The following is a 26,619-nucleotide window of genomic DNA, read 5'->3' on the forward strand; positions in this document are numbered from 1 at the left end:
ATAAACTTTTTCTGGAAGATTTAAATATAAACACATAATTGATAATCAACTCCACAGAGATGTCAATAAGAATTTATTACTCATCGATATTATACTTTTTACAACTAAAAAGAAAGAAACAAGATGAGATAGAACATACTTTTATTTATTTTTTAAATAAAATAGCCATTAAAATTTAAACTTTGGCTTTAAGAATTCCTACGAACGTGTAAGTATCAAACTCGAGACAATAATTTTTTATTTAAAAGAATTTAGCTTTTTTAGAAATAAAAATAAATAAAGTTTTTTCTTTTAAAAGTTAATTATTTATATACAATCACGATACGACCAAATAAGTTTTTTTTTTTAAATTTCGGAGGCACATTTAGAATTCACCAAAAAAATTATTTTAAACGTTAAAAAGGGAACAAAATAATGTCTAATTTTGTGTTAATTGGTCGACCAAGTAAAATAAGGTATTATATTAAATACAATTTGTACTAAAAAAAGAATTGAATTGAAGAAAATGGAATTTATGATTGGAAATTGAATTATTAAAAAATGAATATTATTGGTTGGGATGAAGCAAATGCACTGTGCCTCTCATTCCCAATCTTCCATCACCCTCTTTCCTCTCCACAATTAACAAAGCTTAAAAAATGAGAAAAGGAGTGAGAGAGAGAGACGTGTCCCACTTGGTTTTCACTCCATCCTTTTATTTTTGTATTTATTATTCTTTTTTAAGATTCTTTTCGTTTTGTTTCTTATTAAATTAAATTACAAATAAAATCTATAAAATTTTATGTCCAGATAAATAGGTCGCTCTTTTAACTTTAATATATCTGTCTAATATATTTTTAATTTATTTAACAAAATTAATTTAATAAATAAAAAATTCTAAACAAAAATTAAAAGTTTAATAGTCTATTACAAATTAATAGAAAACTAAATAATTATAATTTATTATTGATGTTGTTGATTTAAGTCCCAATGCCATCAATTACGTCAAACTCCCTTTGTTTCTACTTTGCTTTATTTATTTATTTATTTAAGTTTAATTTTGATTGGTCGTACAATCGAGTCAAAATTATGAAATAAAATATGTATTGTTAATTCCTAGCGTTAAAAGTGGGGGAAAGATGCTATCCGAATACAATTTCTCTTCATATTATTTAATTGTGTTTTCAATATACCTTAAGATAAACATTGGACCTAAATTAACTATTCACTAACCTCTTCAGACGAATTAATTAAACTTAATTCAGTGGGTCAATACATAGCCTAAACAATTAATAAATATATCTCCAATAAAATAAACCCTAAAAATATACCTAACTAGATATGTTTAAACTTTAAACGTGTACTAATAAAATTTAAAAATTTAAAAATTTAAAATTAAAATAAGCTTCACACGAATTAGTGGTTCACGAGCTAATAATTAATTTATTTAGCTTTGTTTTGATACACACAGACACGCACACAAACAGCATATACCTATTTAATAAGGTTTATTTATTTATTAGAAAAGGAAAAGAAAGGAAAAACTAAATCTCAAATGATGCTACACATGATGGGCTACTTTGATCCATAAAGAAGCCCATTAATCTGTAGGAGTGGGCTGAGCCCAATAAACGAGCCCATTACTGTGGTGGACTCCAAAAGTAGCCGTCAAGGATTTTTCTTCTTTTTGGGCCTGCATTTACACGTCATCATTTCAACACTGAGTTAGTTTTAAAATATATATTTAAAATGGGATAGATTTTCAATTAATTAATTGAGTTTCAAATTTAAAATTTCTAATTATATTCGAAATTGGATGAGTGCACATTTGGAAGAAGAATCGAATCCTCCAGCCGCTTTACCGAAAGAGGGGATTTAGGTTACCATAGAATTACTCTTAGGGGATATTTGTTTGAGAATCAGTAGGTCAGGTAATATAAGGGCAGGAGTGAAAGCCATAGGTTCTTTCGCTCGATACTAGACTAGAATTTATTTAGTACATAAGCTTTCAATTTTTAATTTAATAAATCTATATTATATTTATATTTATTTCTTATTTTAATTAAAAATAAATCTATTAGATATAAATTTTAGATTTTGATCAATTAAATATTATTATTTTAACTATTTCATATAAAATTTTGTTATTTTTATTACTCTTAACTAAATTCCAAGGAGTATTTATTATTTTTATTATTTATAAATAATAATAATAAAAAAAAATCAAATGAAAATTCCAACCTTAATCCATATGCCTACGTTTGCAAGTGAGATGTGGGAGATCCATTCCCATTCACACAACTGAGAGTCAATACATGCAAAAACATTTATTAACATTTAATCATGGACTAAAATAAATGAAAATAATAATAATAATAATAATCCACTTCGTATGATGCAAAAGAAGAATCGATTACCATTGCCTTACAGGGCTGGATGGTTTAGTTGGACTACCAAATTCAATAGGCAATTCTTTCCAGTGCAAACTTGGTTCCCAGTCTGCCTCTTCCAAAACCTTACAAATTTCCTCTGCAACTATCTGGCTCCCTTCTGCTGTGAAATGAATGCCATCCCTGAAATAACCACAAACAACTGATTCAATCCATTCAAAAAGGATCAAAGATGATCCTCCTCTATGAACTATAACTACTAACGTGAAGCAAGAAGTGAGCCAGTCATCTCTCTTTTGAATTGCACTCCACACATCTATGCATTTCACGTCAATCTTCTTGCAAAGTTCTTTACAAGCCTCCGCGTATTTACGACATGATTCCAGTGTTCGACATTTGGCGTGTTCCTCGCTGGATCAATCAGGACATAAAATGAGGCATTGGGGTTGAAAAAGCGAGAATGTTCATAACAAAATATGCATATATCAATATGAGCACACCTCAGTTTTTCTTTAATTAGAGCATAGCTCACGGGCGGAGCTGTGAGGAAGATGACTCGGGTTTTCTCCGAGAGGCTCTGACAAATGTTTTAGACGAATAAGCAGAGAAAAAAATTGATTGATGCGAGATTAAGAGTATATTAACAGTTCACCTTGAGATGAATGGCTATCTTCTTCATGTTCTCTACATATTCAGGAAGTGGCACCAAAGTCTTCTGGGAAGAAGGGAAAGGAAGCACTGCATCATTGCCACCAAAGTAGACTATCACCAATGAAGGTTGAATGGCACTGTCCTGAGAGGCAACATATCTTTAAAACATTAGCTTCAAAATATCCACTCAATTGAACAAAACATAATATTTAGTAAAAGTTGAAACATGTTTTATTAAGAATGTTTACATAAAACACATCGACAAGAGCTTACGAGTTTACGGTTTGATTTAACATGGTATCGGAGCAGAAAGACCTACCCAAAACACAATTAATACTAACTGTCGCTAGCAGAATCTGGTGCTAATTTTTAAAGCCATGAAGGGGTTTCATGCTGTCTTTACAGAACCACACTATTCATTGGTAAACATGAACTACTACTGTTCAAGAAGACTGTCAGAAATAGCAAATTTTGGTTTCAAGACATTTTGCAAAAGGCCAATTCAATTATCTTACTGTTTTTTCAATCCTTGAACTAGAGTTTCAGCAACACAGCAATGTACCTTTGGAAAGACATGATGCAAAACCTGTAGAGCCTGCCTAGAATTCCAACCACTATAGCCGCGTAGCAAGATATCTGCCTGTGGAGTTGCAGAGAAACTTAATCAGGATACCAACAAAGGTATGAGATCTACAAATTGTGCTCTCAGAACGGATCAAAATCTCATCAAACGAACGAAGGAAATAGTTAGAAATCCGCAAGAACTTTCCAAACCATTCAAGGGAAGCCAACGGTGAGAAAATGCCAAGGAAAGTCATCACGCATGTTTTAGAATAACAATCAATCACAGTCCATTTTGAACCTGTAATTTTTAAATAGTAGCCATTCTGGTCTATTGTTCGCAAAAATTTATCCACAACATGACCACAAGCATGCCACATTTCAAGAGATTCGTTCAGGAGGTCAACTATGCCATTTTCGATAATTAAACTTCATGCGAACAAAAAGAAACCAGCAAGAATAAACATAAAAACATGAAACGAAGCGGAAACAAGAAAGAACCAGAAATCTCCAGAGAGACTAAGAACATATACCCTGCGGGAGTACAAATCGGCAATAATAGAACCCCATCCGCCATTGCCAAAGCTCAATTGAACTATGGAAGAACCAAATAGCACAAAGAGAGGTCTCGCAGGCCCAACCATTTTCGCTAATCCAGGCCAGACTGAAGCAAACGACAACTTCAAATTAAGCATAAAGCAAAACGAACTGTAATTCTATACAGAACAATAGGCCTGATTAAAGAGATTGCAGAGCAGAGAAATCGAACCACGTCCAATTATTGATCTGACTCCGGAGTACGACGGTCTCTACCGCTGCACAAGAACAGTCTCTCACAATTTAATTCTCCGTCTCATGGACCTTAGAAGACAAATTCCCCACCCATTTTATAGGGAAAATTACTCATCTAACCCGCCCATTATAAGAAATTTCCGGAGGGTTAAGAAAAATATGTAGTATTATCTTCTAAAAAAACAATCATCACTTTCTAAAATTTAGTAATTAACAGACAGGAATATTAACATTTATATACTAATTTATAATTTAGCCAGATTTCAAATACTTTTTTATCCTTATTCGTGATTTCAAATTTTAAACATTTACTTATAAGGTTTGAATTAAAATAAAATAAAAAAACATAAAATAATTTTAGATTGTAAAATTATATTAAATACCAAAAACAATAACATTTTAAAAGTTTAAGAAATAAACGAAAAGTGGGAATGCCAACCACTTGCGAAAAAGGACATCAATTCCTGAAAAACATGTTTCCTTTCAAATCGTAGGAAATTTGTGACCATATATTCCCAAAACAAAAACAAAACCAAAACCATCAACTATTCTAAAAAAGTAACGCCTATCAAATCAACCATATTATTTATTTTATTATTTCATTAATTCAGACCAGGAAAACATATTTTAATTTGATGTCAAATTTATTTATCAATTTTTATGTTAAATTGAATATAAACTTTAAAATTTATTTATCGATTTAATTGTTCGTATATCAAATAGATAGGTTCAAATTGCGAAGTGTTAGTACTAAATTTGTATACATTATGTACTTGTAAAGTTCGTAGCTGCCGTGGTTGGAGGTTGGAGCTTCAACGTGGTCCGTTGCTAAACTTGGGAGTGATATCAGCGGCAGCGAGTGAAACGTGGTTGACATTCAAGGAATCAAGAAAAAGGAACTGCATATTGCATGGGACACAGACGACAAGTGTTTGGATGTCTGGATCTCGGGTCCAGTGCAATGGAAGTGGAAGACCAAATACTTTTACTTTGTTCATGTTCTGATTTCTTTCCTTTTAATTAATATTTTTTTTATATTAAACTTGCCTCCTCCTTATTATTATTATTATTATTTGGGCCGAGATAGAAGTAAAACTGGGCCAGGGAAATAGAAATATTGGGCCGAAGCCCAACAAGCTCCCGAACGTACGCCGTCATGAAAAATATCTGGCTGCAACTTGGGACCCACTGCCAGCTGTCGATTTCCAATTGGGATATTTAGGCTTTGTTAACAGGTATCTGCTTCTATTCGTTTGGTCTATTGGTGTTTCATCATTTCCGTGTCTCTGTTTAGTGGTTACTCTGGCTTTCCTGCCTATCTCCCGGGCTCGTAAGCTCTACAGAATCAGTTTCGTTCAGGATGCGGGAAGAAAAGAAGCCAGTAATTGTGTGGCGGAATATTGGACACCTTGAAGCTTCTGATCGTCCAAGCTTCAGCACTACCGACTGTCAGCCACTGTGGAATAGCAACAAGCGATTTGGCGCCAGTGGTGGTAGTGATAGTGATGGCAATGGTAGTAGCTTTACATTTGCCTGCATTACTGTTATGGAAAAGAGAAACCGGAAGAGGTTCGCGCCGACGCCGGCTCAGCTGCTCAAGCATCCATTGTCAGTTCTAGCCTTGGTGCACAGAGAAGCAACGCTCTTCGTCGCTGCCGCCGTATCGGGGGCGGTCGCTAAGACTGCGACAGCTCCTCTAGAGAGAATCAAGCTTCTTATGCAGGTTATAGCCTCGCTGTTCGTCTCCAGCAACTTCGCTTTTTCGTCAATTGAATTGGATTCATATCGCAAAGTAGTATTTCTTTAGCTATGTTTTACGGCAACAGTCTCCATTTTATTTGTAGAATTTAAACGCGGAAATCTCTTAGATAACCTATATTGTACGGCCACTGCTATTTTAGTTTTCGGTGCTCTTGTAGGCATCTATAAGTTCATTTTAGGATGAATGCATAGAAATTCGGATCTCCTTACGTGTCTTAAGCATACACTGTATTAAGAGAGGTCTCGCTAATTCATCTAACTTGTTTTGTACTCTGAATTCGCTTGTTTGCAGACTCATGGAGCAAGAATTGCGCAAGAAGGAGCTAAGAAGTCGATTGGTTTTATCGAGGTATGATAAGAAGCACCTTAATTGGCACTTCAACATTTATTTATTTATTTATTTGCGTTGATGATTCTTGGTGCCACATCAATATTTCAAGGTGTTAGCAAATTGTTTTTGTATATTTTTAACATCTTCAATTTTCTTAGCTACTCTCCATTGAAGATAGACAGATTAGAGGCGTCATTTAATTGCTAAATCTTCATGAGCTTTAACGTATTAGTATCAACTCTAAAGGACACTGCTATCTGTGTTGATTGGTGGTTTGCATGGACGAATTGCAGGCAGTGGCAACCATAATAAAGGTGGAAGGAGTTAGAGGGCTTTGGAAAGGCAACTTTCCTCAGGTTGTTGCTTTCAGTTAATTTTTTTATTAATATTATTCTTCTAGTGTTGTCGGTGAGTTTTATGAGCTCTAGAACAATTATACCTATGGAAATTATTAATGTCCAAACATAATCTTGCTTTCCTGATGTATTGCTGATTTGTTAGTTTAACCTTCTGAAACGCAATACCTGGTTATGGTTTGCCTTCTATGTTCCAGGTTATACGCATCATACCATATAGTGCTATCCAACTCTTTGCGTATGAAAACTTTAAGGTAAAGTTTGTATTTCAAGATGAATCTTAAACAGAAATCAAATATGGTGAAACTCTGTCATATGTACCAGAATTTATAGAACTTTTTCAGGGGAGAAGATGACAAACTTTCTGTGATTGGAAGACTTGCTGCTGGTGCTTGTGCTGGCATGACATCCACCTTCGTAAGCATGACATATCTTATTCGTTAATTGTTTGTTTTATTTTTCAAGGCTGCAACTTCCATACTCTTCTTCAATTGAATATCTTCCTTGAAGATTTTCAGATTAAAAAGAAGAAGAGGAAATAAATCAGATTATGACTTTAAAATTTTGGCTTCCTGACTGGCCTCTCTTGTGTGCATTATTAATCAATCTTATCTTCATAGCTGACATATCCATTAGATGTTTTGAGGTTACGCATGGCAGTTGACCCTGGGTTTCAAACGGCATCTGAGGTTGCTCGACTTGCCCTTCTATATATATGAAAAATTCTTCATATGTAAATTATGGATAATTTTTGGTTTCTAGATAGCCTTGAGTATGCTACGAGAGGAAGGCATTACATCCTACTACAGTGGTCTTGGACCATCCCTTTTTGGCATAGCTCCTTACATTGCCGTGAACTTTTGCATTTTTGACTTGTAGGTGCTCATTGGTTCTTTCTTGTATTACATTCAATGAAAATAATTTCTTGCTCTTTAATGATATATTTTGTGTACAACAGGGTAAAAAAATCTTTTCCAGAAGAAGCTCAAAGGAGAACTCAAACATCTTTATTCACAGCCTTGCTTTCAGCATCCCTAGCCACACTCATGTGCTATCCTTTGGATACTGTGAGAAGACAGATGCAAATGAAGGGTACACCTTACAACACAGTTTTTGATGCTTTTGCAGGTAATTTAGTATTAGTTCCTTTAAGTTTGAAGTAAAATTATCGAACTCTTTTACCACCCACATCCACCATATTGTTCTCTTTGACTTTTCCTTTCGAGCCTCCCCTCAAGACTTTAAAACGCGTATGCTAGAGAAAGGTTTGCACACCCTTATGAAGGGTGTTTTATTCTCCTCCCCAACCAATGTGGGACATCACAATCCACCCCCTTCAGGGCCCAGCGTCCTTGCTTGCACTCATTCTTTTCTCCAATTAATGTGGGACTGCCATCAAATCTACCCCTTCGGGACCCAGCATCCTTACTGGCATACCACCTTATATCTATCCTCTTCAGGGAACCGCCTTCTTGCTGGCACATGGTCCGATGTCTGACTTTGATACAATTTGTGACGACCTAAATCCACCGCTAGCAGATATTGTCTTCTTTGGGCTTTCCCTTACGAGCTTCCCCTCAAGGCTTTAAAATGCGTTCGTTAGGGGAAGGTTTCCACACCTTTATGAAGGGTGTTTTGTTCTCCTCTCCAACCAACGTGGAACAACACGTCGTAATGACAATAATTATTATTAGGAGTGAAATCTGGGAATGCTTGGAGACTAAAACGCTCTGACCTACAAAATTTATGTGCTTGTTCAACGTCCAAATTTTCTTGTTGAGTTGTAGTTTAGGAATCATTGCCTCAATCTGAATTGATGTTTGATGCAGGTATATGGGCTAGTGATGGATTTATTGGATTTTACAGGGGTTTACTGCCCAACTTCCTGAAGAATTTACCTAGCAGCAGGTTTATTTCATATCCGAATAACCCAGAGAATTTCCCTTTACTTTTTTCTTATTTATTTATTTATTTATTTTATTTTTTGTTGTTGTTGAATATTTTAACTAACCTTCAAATTCTCAGCACTCTTTCTTCCATGAAATTGTTTCCACTCTTGTTCTTGGGTTACCTCCCTTCCTTTCTTTTACTGCAGCATCAAGCTTACCACATATGACTTTGTCAAGCGTCTTGTTGAGACCAGTGAAAATGAGTACCAGAGAATCATCGAGGAAAATCGTGAAAAGCATAATCAGAAGTTCAGTGATTAAATTTTCCGGAATAGCTGTTCTTAGCGTATGGTTCTTCGCCATCCTTACCCATCAAGTTTTTGTTGCGGTTCAATGGAAAGCCAGAGCTAGGTATGGTTTTTGGGTTTTGTAATTGCTAAAATAGAGATGTTGTATCATAGTTCAACCATTGCAGAGTGGGACCTTTGGAATGACAACCCTTTGGATACCAAACAAAAGCATGCACCTGCTAGAAAAGAATTCAGGTTTTTGTTAGGATACCAATTACATGGAACAAAAATATAACTGGATTGAAACATCAAAAGAGAGATTACAATATGAATAGGAGAGAGCTGTCTCTCTCCCCTAATCTATCTATTTTGGATTGTTAGGAGAAGAGTCTCACGTCCGCTAACTAAGGAGTTGATCGTGGATTTAGGAAAACCAAAAACCAGGAGGCTATTCATTGGTATGAGTCCTCTTAGGAAAACCAAAAGCAAAGCCATGAGAGTTTATGTTCAAAATGGACTATAATCGACAATATCATACTACTGCGAAGAGTTGTGGTTTCTAACCCTATCCACTTACGACAGAGTTTCCAAAGTGATGCCTAGTACCCACTCAACATTAAATCCCCTTTCTTTTTAATGACCCCACCATAATAAACTACCAAGTAATTACAATTATGCTACTAATAATGTTCCTAATATAACCCTTGCTATCCTCTAAACTTTCTAGCTCCTTATGGTAGAATAGATTTTGGACTCTAAAAGTGTCCAACAAGCTTTTGAATCTTTTATTTTATGTTTAATATGGAAACTTTCAATTATACGTATGAGATCTGATAGAGAATAGTTAACCCAGGAGTTCCACCAAATCTCTTCTAGCTGACTCTTGTTATTTCGGTATTAAACTTTGTATGCCCGATTGCTTGGTTTTTCTATGACAACTATGCACAGTGGTTGCTTTTGAAACTTGAAGAACAATAATTGTTGTGATCGTAAAATGAAAGCAAAGCTGCCGTAGATTCTGCTAGATTGGATCACTTATTTTTTTCTTTGTTGTTGAGAATCCATATTTAACGTGTGCTTGCTGTTTTACTTTTTTTTAATCCATATAAAGCAATGATTAGTGGAGGCTACTAAAGGCCGGACCCTCAATAATTTTACTTCTCATTCATTGATCTTCACAGACAAGAGAGGTCTACCATTTTGTTGGGCAGAATCCCTGAAAATGTAGGAGATTTTACTAGTGTTTACTTACCATTAAATGTAGGAGATTTTATTTTGGTTTGAAACCTTTAGGACCAAGTTTAGGATCTTCGTCCTAACTTTTCATTAGGTTATGATAAAACGGTATAATCTTTTGATTTATTTCTTGTCTTAGTTTGTATTTAGTTGATTTAACTTATTTTGATAGCTATTTGATCTTTCTTTTTAACATTAAACTTAAAATGTTTACTTGTTTTAGTCTATTTTTACAAATGTTTGTAAAATCTAATCCTAGGTTTTGAAAATTTTAAAATTTAGATTTGATTTTGATGATTATTTAGTTTTTGAAAATAGTGATTATTTTTTTCACTTTTTTTTTACATTGGTGTTCATCTTTCCTAGTGTATATTTGAATTCTTCGTTGAAATCAAAAAGCAAAAACAAGTGTTTTAAAACTTTTTTTTTTCTCTTAATTTTCAAAACTTTACATGAATTTTGAAATCATTGTTAGAAAGTACTGGCCAAACAAAGAAATTCTATTTATAGGCTTATTTTTTTTAAAAAAATCTAATTAGTTATAACAACTTTTTTTTTTAATTCTGAAAAAAAAAAACCATTTTGGTGGTTAGAACTTTCGAAATATATATTCTAATGTTCTTTTTACAATATAAGAATAACTATTTGTTGTTACGTCATCTATACTATATTAAAAATAATTAAAAAAAGTTTATGAAATTCTTTGGGTCAAACTTCAATCACCCATGTCACGCATGAAAATTTAAAATATTAGTAGATTTTACATTCACCTTATTAAATAAATATTATTTTATTTCATGAGTTAAATAATTATTTTCGTTGGTAGCATACACGAAATTCTAGGAAATTTCTACAAGATATAACAAATAAATTATGTATAATAAAGCCATTAAAATGTGGGGCCCGCTCCACATACGGATGAGAATCAGTCATGCATGCTTGCCGCGTTTCATTGAAGGCGGCGACAAATATATCAGGCCGTACACGTGTGAGGAATTGACGAAAGGCCATCAATCAATTTACACACAGCTTTTACTTTTATTATCGTCACACTGCAAGTGACGCAACTCCGCCACTGCTGCCCTAAGCAGGTGACAGGTCAGCGGAATCATGGCCCATAAGATATAACGAAGTCCAATGAGATTTGCAAGTTGAATGACTGTGACGGTACGGGGTGAGAATAGTAGGAGAGTGTGTAGGAATTTGGAGGCAAGTACGAGGGTATTTTGGTAAATTTAAGTATCTGGAATCTACCTGCTTCTTCGTGACTATTAAAGCAACTGAGGTGGTTCTGTTACGTGTTCTCTAAGCGAAAGCCTAGGCAGTCCCACTCCCCTTCTCCACGGCTGTTTCACTTCTCGAATTGGCAAATTTACTTTGGAACCCCTCTGGCGAAGAACTACACAGAAAGGGGATTTCCCAATTTCATAGGTTGGATTTCTCTCGGAGGTGTGCTGTTGAAGTCGAACGAGGCGTAAAGAAAATTTCGCTTGCAGATGGCAGAGGTAATTTTGTATTTTTGGCTGTGTTTGGGTTTCGTTTTTGTGTTCTTTTTGGTTTCTTCTGAATTGAATGGAGATTTATCGATTGATTTGAATTAGATAAGGTAGGAGTTGTCGCTGCTGATACTGGAAGTGGTGGATGGGAGTTTGAGTGTGGAAATCAAGTCAAAATGAGGAAATCTTTCAAGGATTCCCTTAAGGCACTCGAGGCTGATATTCAGTTCGCCAATACCTTGTAATCTCTCCATATTCTATTCCTTATTGTTTGATATTTTGTAATCCGTTTCTTGACAATCACTCTGGAGTCTGTCAGAACTGCTATTGCAATGTTCGCGTTTCTCACTGTCTGGAAATTATCCACTATGTTTGATCGATTTCTATGATCGAAACTGCATCGAGTTTCAATAATTCGTATCTCAAGATCCATGTTTTCTACATGCCTAGATTAGATGCCACCCGTGTTGGATTCATTGCGTTAGAATTTGAAGTTCAGGAAAGTTGTTCTGAATATACAGTTCAATCGATATGCCGTCTAAGAGAGTTGCAAGTCTTGTATTTTGCTTCTCATTATCTGTAAATTCTCTCATCCCTATGTGGATTAGAAATTAATCACTCCGATCTTATTTCTTGAATTGTTCTGCTCCCGCACATGTATGTTGTTTCCTGCTCTAAGATTAATGGAATTGTTTATTTTAGATTCATTAATAAATGTTATGCACTTGATTTTCTGAATGTTAATTTTAATGGACATTTTCTTCCTTTTGCGTGGGTTATGTTGTATGTCTTAACTGTAGCATTGTCCTGCTAGTAGTTTTGTAAGTTATCTCGACTTCTCAGGATTGTGTGACTGCTAGTAGTTTGCAACTTTTCTTTCAAATTTTGAGATTTTGTTACTTTCAGTGCACAATAGTTCCATCTGAGGTTCATTTAATTCGTAAGAATTGAAAAAAAGAACACTCAATTCTGAACAGGGCTTCTGATTATCCCAAGGAATACGGTGGAGCATGCCTTCAAATGAGATTATCATACAGTCCGGCTGCACAGTTCTTTCTCTTCTTCGTGCAATGGACTGATTGCCACCTTGCTGGCGCATTGGGTCTGCTCAGAATTCTGATATACAAGGTACGGCAACCTGCATGACAAAAATTTTACGCTCATACCTCCTACATTGTCCGAGTTTGGTGATTGAAGTTGGTTCAAATTGGTCACCCAAGATAAAAATCTTCAGAAGTAGCTTATCTTGTCAAGCTTGTGAATGTGCTAAATTTGTTTCAGGCATATGAAGATGGGAAGACTACCATGTCTATTCAGGAAAGAAAGGCTAGTCTCAAGGAGTTCTATGGTAAGTGGCTAAGAAGATAAAAGCTGCCCTTTCTTCAAATTGAGGTGAATTAAAATTTGTTGTCTTGCGAATCCTATTTTTTAGTTTTGCAAATGCAGGGGTGATATTTCCTTCTCTGGTGCTACTTCAAAGAGGAACTAATGACATAGAAGATAGACAACATAGAGAAGCTTATGCGGCCAAATACAAAAGAAAAGATCAGTTGGACAAAGGAAAGATCTCTGAAATAGACTTGGAAAGAGAGGAAGAATGTGGTATTTGCATGGAGCTAAACAGCAAGGTTGTGTTGCCTACGTGCTGTCATTCAATGTGCATGAAGTGTTACAGGAGTTGGTAAGCTTTCTGCTGTTTCTTATGTGCTATCAGCTACTAATTATTTGGAGCTGATTGTTATGTTACCTTTGTTTCAGGCGCGCTCGGTCTCAATCATGCCCCTTCTGCCGTGACAGTCTCAGGAGAGTCAACTCGGGAGATCTTTGGATCTGTACGAGTAGCAGCGAAATCGTGGACTTGCCCTTCATCTCTAGTGAAAATTTGAAGAGGCTGTTCATGTTCATTGATAAGTTGCCTCTTATTGTCCCAGATCCAAAACTCATCTCTTATTATCTCAATCACTATTAGACATTCCAGGCTTGGACGACCGGAAGTAATTTGTATATATAAAAAAAAACCCATTACATATGTTGTTGTGCATAATTCTTATCAATTCTATAATTTGATAGACTTGAAGCCTTTTGTGGTAGCTTCCAATTTTATACATTTTATTTTTTTATTTTATTTTATTTTTAAATATAAGATTTAAGTAGACAATTGTAAGTGGGCCTGGTTTTATTTCCATTGGACCGGTATGGACAACCGTTCAGGCCCATATCCGATTATGGCGGGGTTTTTTATTTTTATTTTCCAGGAGAATTGGCGGCAATTCGAAGTTTAATCGACGGGATGTGTTCACTTTCATTTCTCACTCCCAATACGAGTGATGGATTTGAATCTTTTCACAAGACGATCTCCAACTTCAGGAGTATGGGAAATATACAGGATCAAAGTCTTCGATATGATCGCTGCTCATTTTCCGCGACATTTTCATCGCGAAATCGCAGCTCTAGGTTACGTCGGCTACAACACAAGTCGGAGTTATCGGTTTGTTGCCTAATCCCTATCAAATAAAATGGATTGGTTCTCAATGCCTTATTTTCTACTTTATGGTGAACTAATCTATCTATGTCTAGTGTTTGAGCAAAGTTTTGGAGCTTAGGCGAGAATGTGTGGATTATTTCTGTATTTTGTGTGTTTGCTCACAGTGTTTCGCTCTATTGTTCGTTCCTTGAATTGAATCCTTTAGATTTCAATTAGTATCTGGACTTCGTATTTCCTTGCGATGATTTTCTATGATCTCCAACATTGATACTTCTCCAAGTCAATTCACGAGTTCTATATAGAAGTGCCACAGTTCATTTACTGATGCCACTGAAGTTCCGGATTTAGGAATCAAATCTATGGCTAAATATGGAAGCGAGTTACTAGTTCCTTCTTGTTTCAGGGAAAATGTTAGTCAGGTCTTCATTGAGATTTCTCTACTCTTCTGTTTTACATTTCCTTGTTTTCAATTTCGGGTTGAACAGGGTTGGGAAGGAGTCCCACGTTGGCTTTTATAAGTAAGGAGTATATCTCCATTGTTATTAGCCTTTTGGAGAAACTCAAAGCAAAGTCATGAGAGCTTAGACTTAAAGTGGACAATATCCTACCATTGTGAAGGGTCGTAATTTCTAACATGGTATCAGAGTAATGCCCTTAATTTAGCCATGTCAATAAAATCCTCAAATGTCAAACAAAGAAGTTGTGAGCCTCGAAGGTGTAGTCAGAAGTGACTCAAGTGTCGAACAAATGGTGTACTTTGTTCGAGGACTCCGGAGAAGAGAAGGAGTCGAACCTCAATTAAGGGGAGGTTGTTTGATGAATGCATAGGCCTCATGAAAGGCTTTATAGTGTACTTTGTTCTAGGAGAGGATTGTTGAGGATGGTTGGAAGGGAGTCCCACATTCACTAATCTAGAGAATGATCATGAGTTTGTAAGTAAGGAATACATCTCCATTGGTACGAGATCTTTTGGGAAAACCTAAGGCAAAACAATGAGAACTTATGCTCAAAGTGGACAATATCATATCATTGTGGAGGGGTCGTAATCTCCAACCGAAGCTTCATAGGTCTGATTAATACTACACCATTTGCTGGTCCTTACTTTTCCGTCCATGCTAGAATATTCTCTGATAAATAGTAATCCTGTCACCAAATTTTGAATAGTGTGGCGTTGGAAATTGTTGCCGTTGGCGTCGTTTTCATATAATTTCATCAACTGCATGCTAGTAAGAAAAGTGAGCCCTCTGTTACCGATAGGTCTCTTCTTCTGTAACCAAGTAGGCAGTAAAATATAGTGGAGATTTGATCACCAAGGACCATCACGTAATGTGTGTGCTTCTCCCCATCTTTCTGCAATTACTCATATTTTGATGAATGGCCTCACCCAGAAACGAGGATGTGATGTTGGCGTTAAAAGTTCTTATTAGGATGAGTACAGTTGCAACTTCATGTGACCGACTTGTTTTGGTAGATTGAGTTCAAAATGATTGCTTACTTCTGTTTTTGAAATTATTTTAAGAATTTTGATCGTACAACCATGTGTGATATATTGACAAAATTATTACTTGTGATCGCTAACCACATTACATGATTTTATGAGAGAAATATATTTAATTGTTATTACAGATTATATATAAAGATAATTATAAATAATATAACAAAAATGTATGTAAAAGTTGTCTCGGAATCATGTTAGGTTAAATAACATTTTCAGTTTTTAGATTTTCATAAAACAATTTAGTCAATAAACTTAGTTTGTGATTTGGTTCTTATATTTCAATATTATGACAATTCATTTTTTAAGTTCAATATGTAATAATTTAGTCTCTCTACCTCAAAATTTTTAAGAATTTAGTTTGTATGGTAATATATATCTGTAAGATTAATCATTTTATTTATTTATTACTTTTTTTTTTTTTTACATATGCTAATCAATAATGTGATTAAGGATTAAGTGTGTTAATAACCTACAAACATTAAGTTATTACGCAATAAAAAAATGACACTTGATTAAATTATTACAAATTTGAAAATACATGCATAAATTGTTATAGGAAGTTCAAAAATTAGATTTTAACGAACTAAACTTTAAGATTAAATTATTACCTAAAACTATTCTTTTCCCGCGCAGATTTCTTGCATCTGTTATTTGAGAAGTCGCAGGAAACCGCGGCCCATTAATTTGCAAAACAGGTGATGTTATGTAAATTTATCTTTGGTTTTATGTATTATTATTATTATTATTTTAAATGAAGTGCTGATGGGGTAAGTTTGAATTTAGGATTTCTTGTTCAAGGTTTGAAGGAAAAAAAAAAAAAAAAAAAAAGGTAACGGTTAAATTGTATTAATTAAAAATAAATAAATAAAGTTAAGTAACGACTTTCGTGTATTTTATTGTTTCATTCGTTCATTTGTTTATTGGTTGGTAATAACTTTTGACCATGTTGAAGGGTTCTTTTTTCTTTGTCAATAATGTTAGCGTAATGTGATCATTGTCCAACCTCTTTCTTATTGCTATTTAGTTTGTCTTTTTGGCCATTTGTTTATTTCTGTTTTTTACTCGATCTTTTTATGAGTCAATAAAGAAAAAGATAAATAAATAAAGGTAAAATTTGTGGACATATGAAATGAAATACAGTAAGAGAACACTTTTATTTTAATACTCAACTAAGAAGTTAGAACAAAAATAATTGTGTATTTTAAGTAAGAAGTTATATTTTGATGGGTTGAAAAAGAATTTGGGCAATGAATTAGCACGCATACATGTGATTCTTCTTCTATCGGATTAGTAAGCCAAAACAAACCACCCCAATGAATCTTTTGTATCGAACGAAAGCCTCATTTCCCCTAGCGGAAGCCTTATTCCGTGGAGTCGGCTCTTCCATAAAAGCAGAGTTTACAATATGCATATGTATAGTAGTTTACTAAGAGAAAAAAGGAGCTCGCCAAGTAGAGGTAAGTCAACTACTTAACTAGTCCGGAACAATGCCCCTATGCTATGTTCCTGTATACTTATAGATTCTATAATAAATAATTTTCTATGTAACACGAAGTGTGGCATATTATTATTGTGAAATGTCAACCTTTGGCATACTTTCATGTATTTGGAAAGATATTGTATGGGCTAGTGTATTCAGAATTTACAGACTTTTATTCTTGACATGTCTCAAATATCATTGCTATATAAAAAATAATAGTAATGTATGTGTATAAAGTCAAGCCTGCTCCTAGGAAATAAAGCTGTTTTATTCCTTTAATAATTCATATGGAAAATATAATATAATTTGCTGTCGGACAAGCCCTCTCCTAACCAATAAATTATTGACGGAAAATTCTGAAGTCTTCTCTCTTCTCTAGCCTTTTATCTCATGGAACAGCAGAGGTGGTTGGCAGCGGTTTTAATTGGCGAAGTATGTCACAGTGGTATGCTATTTGTTTTTCCGCACAGGTTTTTTTATTGCATTTTTAATCCCCAGAAAACTGACAAGGGTAGTAATGACATTTCACATATAATTCTTATTCTTTTTCTTTTGAATTTTTAATCCCCAGAAAAAGCTGTTGTGAATTGTGATTTCAGTTCCGACGTCATGGGAAATGTAGAATGACGTAGGAGTTGAAGATGCAAGGGTAGTAATGACATTTCCTATGAGGCTCACCCAGCGCCTGAATTCTAGAAGCACAGTCGGCCTTAGAACTTTGAACTGATGTCAAATTACTGTATGAATTTCTCTCTCTGACCAAAAAAAAAAAAAGTAAGCTTCAAATTGCGTGGGCCTTGGAAGTTAAAAATGATGTCAAAAATACAGTATGAACTTCTTGCTCTGACCAGAAAAAAAGTAAACTGAAAAAAGTGTTTTGACACCAGAAGGATTCTATGGTCACCCTGCTTCCGATTTTAGTTTATCGTGATATATTAACCAACCCAACGACACTTCCTTAAAAAATTCAACTTTTTGGTTCCTTAAAACACCTCTCCCTTGAACTTTTTTTTCCTTGAATCCTTGGATTAACACACCCAAGAAAACCCAAGAAATTGAAATTTGACACGATCAACATATGTTTCCATTCTATTAGACAGCTCTGTCTTTTCTGTAAATCATTCAACTTTTTTGATCATTTAGTCACTCCATTTCATCTCAATCTCTTCTAAATTTGAGCAATCGCCATCTCCGTTGGCATTTCTTCCACACCTTTTCTTGGGCGCCCCTTTGGGTCTCCATTACCATCTAGCCTTTTTAGGTGCCGACGCTCAGCTCATTTTGGCTCATCTCTGTGACGATTCTCCTAATTGTTGCAAGGGGTTTAGAAATCTTTCTTGAATTTTGATGTTTTTTGATCCATTGAGTTGTGTGGTACAACTTAAAAGTGGTCTGTGTGTAGATGAGTGACACTGTCTGTTGCAACGATGGCTTCCTGTTGCTTTGCAATCCTGAATTGCTGTAAAGGAAATAGCAGCTCAGAGGAACCGGCAGAAGGTGAGAATCAGGTAACTTTGTTTTTCTTTTGTTGATTCTAGGTTAGTTTTATATATTCTATAACTTTTAAAATAGGTTACCACAAATTCTGATTGTTTGGTGAGGCGAAAAGGTTTTTTTTATAAGTAATTACTTCGACTCTTTGGATTTGAAATTGAAATGATTTTCTGTGTTGTACTTGGTTAGGGATTGCTGTTAACAACAATGTACGCATCTTTTCTTATAATTCACTGAGGTCAGCCACTAGTAATTTTCATCCATCAAGCAGAATAGGTGCTGGAGGTTATGGAGTTGTCTACAAAGTGAGACAAATGATAATCTAATTTTTATGGTGTTCTTTCCTGTAATTTGTTCCCTCTAGGTACCTTTCCCATATCAATTCTGATACATTTTGAATCTGTCATTGATTTGCGAGGATAGGGAGTTTTGAGGGATGGTACCAATGTTGCAGTAAAATCACTGTCTGCAGAATCTACTCAGGGAACTCGTGAATTTTTAACCGAGATAAATATGATATCAGATATAAGACATCAAAATCTCGTTGAACTTATCGGTTGTTGCGTCGAAGGCACGCATCGAATTTTGGTGTATGAATACCTGGAAAACAACAGCCTTGCGAATACTTTGCTTGGTAAGCTTCCGAAGCATTCAAGTGGATTTTATTTATCCTAGGTCGGTATAAATTCGTTCTTATGCTTGTAAGAAATTCTGTTTCTATTCTGAAATTTGAGTGCGGTTAACATGTGTCTTATTGTCAGTTTAATCTTCTGACAATGTCCATTCTTTATGTAGCTTGTAAACAAATACTTGCAGTCTTATCTGTTTAGTTGATGAAATTATCATCAGTATAAGATTATCATTAGCAACTATGATTTCAGGTACATTGAGTAAGCATGTCGTTCTGGATTGGCCAATGAGAGCTAAGATTTGTCTCGGTACAGCTTTGGGTCTTGCATTTCTACATGAGGAAGCTGAACCGTCTGTTGTTCATAGAGATATCAAGGCTAGCAATATACTTCTTGACAGAAACTTTGATCCTAAAATAGGAGACTTTGGGTTGGCTAAACTTTTCCCGGACAACGTTACTCATGTTAGTACTCGAGTGGCCGGAACTGTGTAAGCGCTGTCTTTCATTATCTTGATATTTGTGAACCTTGCTTCGAAAATATGCTGTGAACGACTTGTTTCCATTGTCTCCTCATTGTTTTTGGCAGAGAAGAAACTTTACTAATTAATTTGCTGCTTCATCTGTGTAGTAATCGGTTCTCATAAATAGATAAAATCAAAAAGGGAATTTTAACAGTTGATCACCGCTATCTTTATGGCTTATGCAGCCTACTCAAGAACCAAAAGTCACCATTATCTTGATTTGACTAATGAGTTTACCAAGGTCAAGTAGTCACTCAGGAAGTAGCTTATCTGATCAAGAGAGATCAAATGTGAAGTAGCCATGAATTGGCTGTTGTGAAAAGGTCCAATAAAAAGGTGCTGGGTGGTACATAGGTGCATTGCATTCTTAAGATCTGGTAGCCCATCCCATTTTAGTTTGCAGTCATTGGTTTTGCTTCTTCAGTCATCCACGCACCCTCAAGATGAAACACAACACTAATTTCTTGATCTTTTATTGCATGATATTCTGTTCCTCTTTAAGTATTTTCTGACCATTTCGTGTGCCTTCAGTGGATATTTGGCTCCCGAGTATGCACTCTTAGGACAGTTGACAAAGAAGGCAGATGTATACAGTTTTGGTGTGCTCATGCTGGAAGTAATTAGTGGAAGTAGCAGCACCAAAGCAGCATTTGGAGAAGAGTTGTTGATTCTCGTGGAATGGGTACATTTCCATTTTTTTAAAAAACAATAACTTGTTGCTCATTCATTTATGGAGTTGAAAGTGACTTTTCTTTCATGAGTACTACTGTTTTATAGTCACCAAGGGTAAGTGATTTTTACATAGGCAAGTTATTCTTTTGGCATCGTCAATCATATTTCACTTCATTTGTGTGAAAAGGATTTGAGACGTGGATGTATAATCATTTTCCCTGCAGTATACGTCAGTTGATAAATGTGATTTGTGCAACTTGTAGACTTGGAAATTAAAACAAGAAGGACGGCTCGTAGAACTCATTGATCCGGAACTGATCAATTATCCAAAGGCCGAGGTGGTGCGTTTCATTACGGTTGCACTCTTCTGTACCCAAGCAGCAGCAAATCAAAGGCCAACCATGAAGCAGGTCGTGGAAATGCTTTCAAGAGAGGTACACCTTAACGAAAAACTACTGACAGAGCCTGGAGTATACAAAGGACACAAAACTAGGAAGTTAAATGGTGCTGCTGCTGCTGCTTCTATTTCTGGGGGAACATCCTCCTCCCATGGAATCAAATATAAAAAAGCTATGAAGACTTCTCCATCTTCATCTCAATTTAACAGCTCAAACAGTCTGACTCAAATGCTTCCTAGGTGATACTTAACCACTGCTCCTATTCACCTTGTAGTATTTAATATTTTAGGTCCCTCCTTTAGATGCTTTTGCTTTTAGTTTCTCAAAAACGTCTCATTGGAGATAATATTCCTTGTTTGTAAACCCATAATCTTTCTCTTATTAGCTCACGTGGTACTACTCTCAATAATCCTCAACAATTCTGTGAATGATTTGATGAACGGGTTGAAGATGATCAAAAGGTTTGCAGGTTGCTGCTGCACTTGCTTGGGAATAACTGCCGTCTATATGTATACATAAATTATTTTCTGTTCGTCTATTGAACTTCTTGAGCGGGTAGGAAATACTTGTGCCTCCCGTTAAAGTATGTTTATACTCATGTCTCCTGCTTTTCTGAGCTCAACAGGCGCAGAAACCATGAAGGCTGAGGAGACTTATTAAACCATGGAGAATGGGACACAATTTAGGTGCTTTTTGTTGTATTGTCTATTTATTAATTTGTTGTGTAAGGTTATTGGTGGATGTTTGACTTGTACTAGTGCTAATGCCACGTTTCCATCTTCAAGAAAGGGGTAAAGTGGGGGAGAGCATAATGCAACGTTTCCTTGGATCCAGCTGTGAAGAATGATATTGAGTTGAACTTTCGTAATTAGGGAATCTAAGCATTTCTTTGGGATACCTTTTTCAAGTTTTAAATCGATGATTTTTCTTTCTTTTCTATATCTACATTTTTAAGCATTTCAAAAGTTGGTTTCAAATGGGCCTCAAGAGTTAATTTTTTGTCGAACTCCTTGGTTCAATTCTAATTTTAGTCATACGAACCAAATCAACCATATTGAGAATAATGCAACAATAGAAGTCTAGCGGATATTGTTGCTTTGGCTAATATCACTGTTAGCTTCACGATTTTAAAATGCATCTACTATGGAGATGATCTCGTTTTACTCCGACCAATGTCTTACACCATCCGATGACTTGCTCGGATACCATCGTGAGATCCCATGTCGATCGATTGGAGAGTAGAGCGAAACATTTCTTATAAGGGTGTAAAAAACTGGTGTAAAAAACTCTCCCTAACAGGTGCATTTTAAAAATTGTGAGGTTGACGATGATACATAACGAGTTAAAGCGGACAATATCTAGCCATAAAATTATAAAATTTTACTACTAGTAGTCATAGTAAGGAACAAGAAGAATTAAGCCAAGCTAACTCAGAATTGAATCAATTAGGGTCAACACCTGGATTCGCGATTAGTTACCCACCTGGAAAGGCTAAAATTAAAACTCACCTGGAAAGGCTAAAATTAAAACTCACCTGGAAAGGCTAAAATTAAAACTCACATGGAAAGACAGTTAACGATGCAGATGCCGTCTACTAAATTAAATGAAAACGAATGCCCCCACGCATTGGGAGTATCGATTACTGTACGATCATCAACCAGGGCAACCTTCATTTAATTTGGCCTTGTTCTGTGTGAGATCTACCTTGAAGTGACAAAATAACACATTACTAGGCAACCCAACAACACTATTTGTGGCGTACGCTATATGCAGTCTTTAATGATCAACTTTTCAGCCCTACGCAGTTGTTGCCCCTTCACAGTAACATCATGATCTAAAGAGTTTCTTTAATTATGAACTCACTTTTAACTCATACGTTCTGATGCAGTGCTAAAAATTATAATGCAAAACAATATATGACAACAGTTCTTCAAATTTAACATTAAACATATACATACAATCCAAATGACTAAAGACTATAATTACCAGATTCTTGCGAAACCATTGCAGTCCAGATTCGCTAATGAACCAATTTCATAGTCTGTGTATTTACACCTGTCGAAGTAACCGTTCAGAATGATATAAAATATTTATCTCTCGACAAAACGTGCAAAACAAAATTTCACATTGACTAGGTAAGTGAGACAAATTATCTATAGAAGCATGGAGTCTTTTGGGTGATTCTAAAATAGAAAACACGAGAATTTGTATTCAAATGGGGCAATATTATATCATTGTGGAAATATGTGAACCATCTATTATCCTTATATAAAATATGCCAATTGAAACAAACTCAATACGGAGTAATCTTACCAAGTAGTATTAGAATATGAGTAATCTTACCAAGTAGTATTAGAATATAGTGAAGTGGCAGACCATATGTACAATTCCCAACAGCAGCTTCCATCCACCCAATTGGGTCACAGTAAGTTGAAAATTTCTTGGGGAACAACATAGTACAGAAATAAGAATGAATTTGTGATGCTAAAGCAACCTTAAACTGGAGAAGAACTTCTTCAGGGTTTTATGACCCCACGTTATGTCATTCTGAACGATACTATCGTTGACTTCCTGCAAATCAGATTCATTCGCAATTTTATTTGTGTCATCCTCTTGTCTAATTTCACTTTGGACGACATTTTCTTCATAACTTGACTTCGCTTCCATCTCTAGTTCTACCACAACATCAGGATCCTGTATGTTCTGAGATTAATACATAAGAAATACGAGGCATAAGAACATTATATAACACAGTACAGCAGAAGATGAGGTTGAATCAATCATAGCACAAAAGAACTAAATTAGTGAGTTGTAGTCCCATGCTTCCAGAGTGTGATTTCAGTTGCTATCAAATATTAGATCACAGGTTTATTTGCAGTTTTAAAAGTTTAATAGGTAATTGAACGTGTAATTTGAAGCAGAGCATTAGGAGAGAATCACAGTTATGTTTTACTCTTATAGGCTATACCGATACTTGATGGCATGAAAAATGTTTGGTTGTGCGATAATTTGAATTGCTGGTGGTATGAAATAAGCAAAATAGAATTAAGATACCAACATTGGAATTATCAGGCCATAGAACTATGACAGCGATAGGCAAGGCTTAGTAACGAAAATTATACAAGATAACTTGCATGGCCAGTGTCAAGTTTCATCATTTGCACATATCGATTCGAAAACATTTAAGCTATCAAAAGTTATGTCCTTTGTAGTCAGGATCTCCTTCAAAAATACAATACACGATGCACACAAATTGCAAGGACGATTTTTGTGGTAACAAGAGTTGAAGCAGGAAAAAAAATGGTAAAAGTAGGTCAGGCCATCAAGCTGTTACCTCAGGTAGTTTATGATCGTTAGATTCATTAATTCCATCGATGGAACCATCATCTTTGACTTCATGTTGAGGTGCATCCTGATTTGAGGTTGTTGGTGTTGGAGGTAAACCAGGAACTAGAACAGGAACTAGAACAGGAACGCCATAGTTGATAAAGCTTTCTTGAACAGGGATCTTCGCTGTTACTTCTTTCTCATAATTTTCCAAAACTTCCTCTGTTCTCTTTGTTTCACTCGGGGATATAAGTGTTGTCTCCCCATTTGGATTGTTGTATACCTCGCTCACTGCCTTGTTACTTGTATTGAGAATGTAGCTCTCCTTTGGTGAGATTATATTCGATGCCATAATATCTTTGGTATTCTCTTCTGAAGCAGAGACATTACTGCCATTTTCTTCTGAAGCTGAGATGTTACCGCCAAGAATCAACACTTCATGCAATTCCACCGATGATTTTTCTACTATTGAAGCATCGGCAAGAGCAAATGATGAATCCTCAATCATTAACTTTTCTGGGACAACGGGAGAATGATCATCCTGGTTAACAATGTTTTCTTCTTCACTGAGTATCCGTGATTCAGCACTATCCCAATCTTCAGAGACGATGATTGTATTAGATGTTTCCCAGGGTTGAAATGTTCGATCAGGACCAGGTTGCCATACAACATTCCCAGTCTCTCCTTGAAGTACGAATTTGAATTGGATTGCTTTTCCAACAGGAATCTCCTAATTTGGTAAGAAAAAAAAATAATTATGACCAAATATTAAAATCGTCTAAGAAACTTGTTTCTTTATATTGAGGTTTTTATGTTCTTGATGAGTCTCTCTACTTACCACTTCTGCTGCCCATAGATGCCCATCTGCCCAGTTTAAAGGTATTGCACTTGTAACGTCCCAGGAACCAAAACTTGGATCATCACCTACTACAAAGAAATGCTCCCCAAATGTACACTCTTTCTGCAGCTGGAATTTGACGCGAACTGTCTTTGATTGATCTGTATAAAAGATGTCGATACAAAAATATGAGGCTATTTTCCCAGAGGAAGTAATCATTTATTATCAATCATTTTGACTTACTCGTGTCTTGATTCTCAACTACCTCATTCTGAGTATCTGCCTGCAAAGAACCAGTTGTACCAAAATCAGGATGATTCTATTAGCATACATACATCCTTGCAACAATCTTTTCCACAATCACTTCCTAGATTTTCTGGAAATAATAATCTACATATTGTTGAAGCATAGCCCATTTCTGGACTTCCGAAGTTCCTCTTATTCTTGCTTTGATCTAACCTAAACCTTCAGGAACCGACTCCTTTATTGAATGAAGAAACTGACTTAATGTCGAGACATACAAAATATGAGTAAATAAAGAACAGAGAATTCGTTTAGTAACTCAAGATCGACGGCGTAGCGCTATCTTAGTCGGTGAGAGACTTTCATATGAGCAAAATCGCACTTTGAAGGCTCCTTCTTAGTTACAGTAACTTAGTTTACACAGCTTTAACTCCCGATCATTCATCAAGAATCCATAAACAAGATAAACCGCGAAGAAAGTTTGCACAGCTTATCTCTCAATCACACATTAAGAAATCATAAATAATAATTAAAAAACGGTGAAGAAGGTAATCCAACAATCCAAGATTCTTCAAGAAAATAAAAAAGAAACCAAACGAAGCCGTAGAACAATCACAAAGCAAGAACTTCCGATACCGAAAAAGGAAGAGACCTGCTGATGAAACGAGAAGCAAGGAAGAAATTCAATGCCTCCCCGGCGCAACGATACCAAATGCTGAAGTCCAGAACTAGTCAATTTCCGATGCCTCCGGTAAGAGACGAATTCAGGTCCTCCACAAAGAAGACGCTCTTTCAGCGAAGAAGCAGAGAAGGAACAAGGAGCTGCATTGTTACCGATGATGGAGTTCGAGGTCGCTAGGGTTTTCATCCTCTCCACAATCTTAGTCTGCCACTGACAATGACACTCTCAGAGCTTAGGTCTCGCGCCTTAATGGAGTTTCTGGTGGTTGCCATTATATAACGGTGGGGCCTCGTGAGGATAAGGGAAAACGACTTCTCACGTGCATCATCCGAAACGAACACGTGTCCCAAATGACCAATGGGATCACGTGGGCATACGAACAAATCCAGGAATCTCATGCTTCTCATTAAATTTATCCACTCGCAAACGTTTAGATCACGATGAATTTACATTTTTTTTAAAATCCATGAAATATAACAAAAAAATAAAAAATAATAAAAAAATTAAGGGTAAAATATTTAATTATTAATTAATATTTTGCCTTTATAATTTTTTTTTAGATATCATCAATTTTTATCCATATTTTTTTCAATATTTTAAATATTCACGTGAATCATT

The 26,619-nt window shown here is 35.5% G+C and overlaps 5 protein-coding genes across 15 annotated transcripts; 3 read left to right on the forward strand and 2 right to left on the reverse strand.

Annotated features, from left to right (window-relative positions):
- Positions 1-1,399: 1,399 nt before the first annotated feature.
- On the reverse strand, positions 1,400-4,502 carry LOC111790676 (GDSL esterase/lipase WDL1). Of its 3 annotated transcripts, XM_023671679.2 has the most exons (9): positions 4,351-4,502; positions 4,115-4,245; positions 3,583-3,660; positions 3,022-3,162; positions 2,870-2,946; positions 2,634-2,780; positions 2,397-2,552; positions 2,221-2,280; positions 1,400-1,672 (listed from the first exon to the last, which is right to left on the reverse strand). In XM_023671679.2, the coding sequence occupies exons 2-8, from the start codon at positions 4,223-4,225 to the stop codon at positions 2,235-2,237; spliced, it is 756 nt and encodes a 251-aa protein (XP_023527447.2). In that variant the 5' UTR covers positions 4,226-4,245; positions 4,351-4,502; the 3' UTR covers positions 1,400-1,672; positions 2,221-2,234. The 3 variants fall into 3 exon arrangements, with proteins under 3 accessions (XP_023527447.2, XP_023527448.2, XP_086978047.1); XM_023671680.2 differs by lacking the exon at positions 2,221-2,280; XM_087121921.1 differs by lacking the exons at positions 1,400-1,672; positions 2,221-2,280 and having other exon boundaries at positions 2,288-2,552.
- A 1,134-nt stretch (positions 4,503-5,636) lies between these two features.
- LOC111790673 (putative envelope ADP,ATP carrier protein, chloroplastic) lies at positions 5,637-9,265 on the forward strand. Its single transcript, XM_023671673.2, has 10 exons — positions 5,637-6,096; positions 6,427-6,483; positions 6,759-6,821; positions 7,019-7,075; positions 7,155-7,238; positions 7,442-7,510; positions 7,584-7,696; positions 7,780-7,949; positions 8,651-8,729; positions 8,917-9,265. The coding sequence occupies exons 1-10, from the start codon at positions 5,734-5,736 to the stop codon at positions 9,029-9,031; spliced, it is 1,170 nt and encodes a 389-aa protein (XP_023527441.2). The 5' UTR covers positions 5,637-5,733; the 3' UTR covers positions 9,032-9,265.
- A 2,011-nt stretch (positions 9,266-11,276) lies between these two features.
- Positions 11,277-13,822, forward strand: LOC111790675 (E3 ubiquitin-protein ligase AIRP2). Of its 2 annotated transcripts, none has more exons than XM_023671676.2 (6): positions 11,277-11,741; positions 11,843-11,973; positions 12,710-12,860; positions 13,014-13,080; positions 13,179-13,413; positions 13,491-13,822. In XM_023671676.2, the coding sequence occupies exons 1-6, from the start codon at positions 11,733-11,735 to the stop codon at positions 13,699-13,701; spliced, it is 804 nt and encodes a 267-aa protein (XP_023527444.1). In that variant the 5' UTR covers positions 11,277-11,732; the 3' UTR covers positions 13,702-13,822. The 2 variants fall into 2 exon arrangements, with proteins under 2 accessions (XP_023527444.1, XP_023527445.1); XM_023671677.2 differs by having other exon boundaries at positions 11,285-11,741; positions 11,838-11,973.
- Positions 13,823-16,809: 2,987 nt separating this feature from the next.
- Positions 16,810-21,917, forward strand: LOC111790674 (cold-responsive protein kinase 1). Of its 3 annotated transcripts, XR_015420251.1 has the most exons (8): positions 16,815-17,640; positions 17,767-18,692; positions 18,879-18,994; positions 19,113-19,323; positions 19,571-19,808; positions 20,373-20,523; positions 20,777-21,597; positions 21,697-21,917. XR_015420251.1 is itself a non-coding variant. In XM_023671674.2 (7 exons), the coding sequence occupies exons 2-7, from the start codon at positions 18,623-18,625 to the stop codon at positions 21,152-21,154; spliced, it is 1,164 nt and encodes a 387-aa protein (XP_023527442.1). In that variant the 5' UTR covers positions 16,815-17,640; positions 17,767-18,622; the 3' UTR covers positions 21,155-21,917. The 3 variants fall into 3 exon arrangements, 2 of the variants coding, with proteins under 2 accessions (XP_023527443.1, XP_023527442.1); XM_023671674.2 differs by having other exon boundaries at positions 20,777-21,917; XM_023671675.2 differs by lacking the exon at positions 18,879-18,994 and having other exon boundaries at positions 16,810-17,640; positions 17,767-18,703; positions 20,777-21,917.
- A 353-nt stretch (positions 21,918-22,270) lies between these two features.
- Positions 22,271-26,419, reverse strand: LOC111790671 (Carbohydrate-binding-like fold). 6 transcript variants are annotated; one of them, XR_002814531.2, is made up of 7 exons: positions 25,972-26,405; positions 25,320-25,359; positions 25,077-25,237; positions 24,246-24,968; positions 23,255-23,614; positions 22,898-22,966; positions 22,271-22,611 (listed from the first exon to the last, which is right to left on the reverse strand). XR_002814531.2 is itself a non-coding variant. In XM_023671671.2 (5 exons), exons 1-5 carry the CDS (start codon positions 26,185-26,187, stop codon positions 23,396-23,398), a joined length of 1,359 nt encoding a protein of 452 aa, XP_023527439.1. In that variant the 5' UTR covers positions 26,188-26,405; the 3' UTR covers positions 23,209-23,395. The 6 variants fall into 6 exon arrangements, 1 of the variants encoding a protein (XP_023527439.1); XR_015420303.1 differs by having other exon boundaries at positions 22,271-22,615; XR_002814532.2 differs by lacking the exon at positions 22,271-22,611 and having other exon boundaries at positions 22,742-22,966; positions 23,255-23,605; positions 25,972-26,419.
- Between the last annotated feature and the right edge of the window lie 200 nt (positions 26,420-26,619).

This window comes from Cucurbita pepo, chromosome 3, assembly GCF_057944985.1.
Source record: "Cucurbita pepo subsp. pepo isolate OVF chromosome 3, ASM5794498v1, whole genome shotgun sequence".
NCBI lineage: Eukaryota > Viridiplantae > Streptophyta > Magnoliopsida > Cucurbitales > Cucurbitaceae > Cucurbita > Cucurbita pepo.

Coding starts and splice junctions, on each gene's coding strand:
- LOC111790676 (XM_023671679.2), bottom strand. CDS start 4,225: ATGGTTGGGCCTGCGAGACCTCTCTTTGTGCTATTTGGTTCTTCCATA. Junction 3,163..3,582: donor TGCATCATGTCTTTCCAAAG/GTACATTGCTGT, acceptor GTTGCCTCTCAG/GACAGTGCCATTCAACCTTC. Junction 2,947..3,021: donor AGATAGCCATTCATCTCAAG/GTGAACTGTTAA, acceptor AACATTTGTCAG/AGCCTCTCGGAGAAAACCCG.
- LOC111790673 (XM_023671673.2), top strand. CDS start 5,734: ATGCGGGAAGAAAAGAAGCCAGTAATTGTGTGGCGGAATATTGGACAC. Junction 6,822..7,018: donor GGAAAGGCAACTTTCCTCAG/GTTGTTGCTTTC, acceptor TCTATGTTCCAG/GTTATACGCATCATACCATA. Junction 8,730..8,916: donor AAGAATTTACCTAGCAGCAG/GTTTATTTCATA, acceptor CTTTTACTGCAG/CATCAAGCTTACCACATATG.
- LOC111790675 (XM_023671676.2), top strand. Junction 11,974..12,709: donor ATTCAGTTCGCCAATACCTT/GTAATCTCTCCA, acceptor AATTCTGAACAG/GGCTTCTGATTATCCCAAGG. Junction 13,081..13,178: donor TAGTCTCAAGGAGTTCTATG/GTAAGTGGCTAA, acceptor TTGCAAATGCAG/GGGTGATATTTCCTTCTCTG.
- LOC111790674 (XM_023671674.2), top strand. CDS start 18,623: ATGGCTTCCTGTTGCTTTGCAATCCTGAATTGCTGTAAAGGAAATAGC. Junction 18,693..18,878: donor CTCAGAGGAACCGGCAGAAG/GTGAGAATCAGG, acceptor GTACTTGGTTAG/GGATTGCTGTTAACAACAAT. Junction 18,995..19,112: donor GTTATGGAGTTGTCTACAAA/GTGAGACAAATG, acceptor TTGCGAGGATAG/GGAGTTTTGAGGGATGGTAC.
- LOC111790671 (XM_023671671.2), bottom strand. CDS start 26,187: ATGAAAACCCTAGCGACCTCGAACTCCATCATCGGTAACAATGCAGCT. Junction 25,238..25,319: donor AGTTGAGAATCAAGACACGA/GTAAGTCAAAAT, acceptor TCTTTTATACAG/ATCAATCAAAGACAGTTCGC. Junction 23,615..24,245: donor ACGATCATAAACTACCTGAG/GTAACAGCTTGA, acceptor TATTAATCTCAG/AACATACAGGATCCTGATGT.